The following is a 2,361-nucleotide window of genomic DNA, read 5'->3' as shown; positions in this document are numbered from 1 at the left end:
GGAGGGGGGAGAGCCTGGGGGTTTGTCGCGGCGGTCGGCGCGGTAACCAACCCTCCATTAGGTGTGTGTGTGGGGGGGGGGCATCCCCTAAGGCGCCGGCGCATCATCGCATTCCCTGGTGCAGCCTTTCCATGCGCGTGCGTGTGCGTGTGCGTAAGTATGTATGTATGTGTGTATGCGCCAGCGTGAGTGCCGTGCGGTTTTCCGTACTACTCTGTGGTGCTCGATATCGCTCAGTTTGATTTGGATGGTGATGGCGGTGATGGTGATGGCGGTGATGGTGATGGTGGTTGCGGCCATGATGGTGATAACGGTGGTGGCGGCAATGAGCAGCTGGTTCTTCGTCTGATAGTAATCTCTCGCTCACTCACTCGGTCGTAATGGTAGACGAAAGACAAGTGAATGTACGTACGTATGTATGTATGACGTTGATTACATTGTGGGCTTAAAAGCCGGGGGGGTGGCCAGGGCCGAAACACAGCGCGGGGGGGTCAGACACACACGGCTGGTTAGTGTCGTGCTGCATTCCGCCCATACCCGGGTCAGACCGTGCGTACGACGGGTACGACACCCGGCACCAAGCAGCGTTTCCCACCGGGTTGATAGCGCTACAGCTAAACGGGCTCTAGGCCCGCTGGTCACTGACCCCCCTCTCCCTGTCCCACCTCCTTATTACCCGCATACCTCTCAAACCGTACTGTACGACACAACGTGCTCAATGTATAACCGATTGTCACGACATTTTAGCGTCACGCTCATTTTACCGTCTTTTCTAATCGTCTTAGCTTATATATCAATGTGTATAATCTGTGTTTATTCCGTGTTGTTGTTTACTCGCGTGTTTGGTGTTTGGTGTTCGTCTTACACACATGCTTCGCTGTTGTTCGACTTCTAGACGAAGTGCGAGTGCATACTGCTTCGTTTATGCTTGTGTATTTATATACCTGTATATATTTTTCCTTCCTTCTGGAAGTTTTGTTATGTCGGCACAATGTGCTTAACACGATACCTAATTACATCACACACCAAGACAAGCAAAATACATTTTGAACTAAATCGTGTCGGTCATTAAATTGAGTCATCACTTATTATCGCCGTCACGTCATCGCGATCTTCTTCATCTTCGCCCCCCTTCCCCTCTGCGGACCTCGTAAGGCCCTCAATCGCCCCCATCTCCGTGTCAAACACAAAACACAGAACCCCCACCCCATCCCACCCCGCACCCCATCCCACCCCGCAAACCGCACCCCCGACCCCAACCCCAGAGGTCCTAACTCCGGATATCGAGTAATCGAAACCTCCTTCCCTCAATGCGCAACCTGCCTACCCCTATTCCCCCGTTTTCCTTTTTCGTCCCCTCCTCTCCCTGGACTCTGGACCTCCTCTCCCTCCCCACCTACCGGGCTCCTACAAATGCCCTTCCCACCCACCCACTCACCCACCAATGAGATTGGATGATATGGGAGACAGACCCCGACACGGACCCCACAATCTCGGGGGAAAAGACACAAAGGGGGAGAGCCCTCTAACGCCCGAAACCCGGCTGCCGTACGGGCCGTGTCCCCCGCCGCGCCCCCCCCACCGCCCCTGCTCGCTCCCTCTTCGCCTCCTTCGCCGCCTCTCGTTCCTTCTCCTGGCGCTCCTTCTCTCGCCCCACATGCCGCAAATAATCGGCGCTGAGTTTGTGATTCAGCACCTGTTGCTGCTCGTTCTCGAGCCGCTCGCCTTCCGCCACCAACATATCAACAGTCAGGCGCACAGGTTCGAATCGCGGAAGGCCGGATTTGTCGGTGCTGAGCAGCCGCCGGTGAAGCGCCGACAGATTGGCGTCCTCCGCCGAAAACTCGTGACCTGCGTTGTTGGTTGGTTGAGCGGTTGGGTTGTTAGGTTGTTGGGTGGGGGCCCAGAGAGGCCCGTACCAAAGGAACCGCCAAGGGGCCTGGTGCGTGTGTATGTATGTATGTATGTGGTGGGGGGGCCGTCGACACATGTTCGGGTGCGGGAAGTGGCGCCCCCCTACCCCCTTCCGCCAGCACCGCCACCATAACCCTGTTGCTGCACAGCAGCAGCACACTCCTCCCAAACCCCCACCCCCCAACACACACTTCCCCCCACAACCCACCGGTGATGTCGCGCCTGATCCACTGCCGTATTTGCTCGTCGTACGTAGACGCCCGCAGCGCGCCGAAGAAGTCCAATGGCTGGCGCTTGAACCTACACACATACGTATATACGTACGTACAGCATGGCGTGTTAGTAGGTAGGTAGCAGTTAGATAGGTGGTTGGTTGAATGCGGTTGGGTAACGGACGTGACACGTAACAGATAGCGCGAGAAACGCCGTGTGGGTCTGTATGTGTGT

At 56.2% G+C, this 2,361-nt stretch overlaps 1 protein-coding gene across 1 annotated transcript in view; it reads right to left on the bottom strand.

The window, feature by feature from the left end:
* Window positions 1–1,654: 1,654 nt before the first annotated feature.
* The window catches only part of VOLCADRAFT_42653 (uncharacterized protein), a gene marked incomplete at both ends in the record, with an annotated part of 4,040 nt that continues 3,333 nt past the window's right edge, over window positions 1,655–2,361 (bottom strand). The window contains 2 exons of the mRNA XM_002949637.1: window positions 1,655–1,793; window positions 2,092–2,349. Of these exons, the coding sequence (XP_002949683.1) occupies window positions 1,655–1,793; window positions 2,092–2,349 (397 nt within the window). The remainder of the gene's footprint in view (window positions 1,794–2,091; window positions 2,350–2,361) is intronic.

This window comes from Volvox carteri, assembly GCF_000143455.1.
Source record: "Volvox carteri f. nagariensis unplaced genomic scaffold VOLCAscaffold_15, whole genome shotgun sequence".
Taxonomy (NCBI): domain Eukaryota; kingdom Viridiplantae; phylum Chlorophyta; class Chlorophyceae; order Chlamydomonadales; family Volvocaceae; genus Volvox; species Volvox carteri.
The sequence above is the reverse complement of the archived record's forward strand: the minus strand, read 5'-3'. Positions and strand labels throughout refer to the sequence as shown.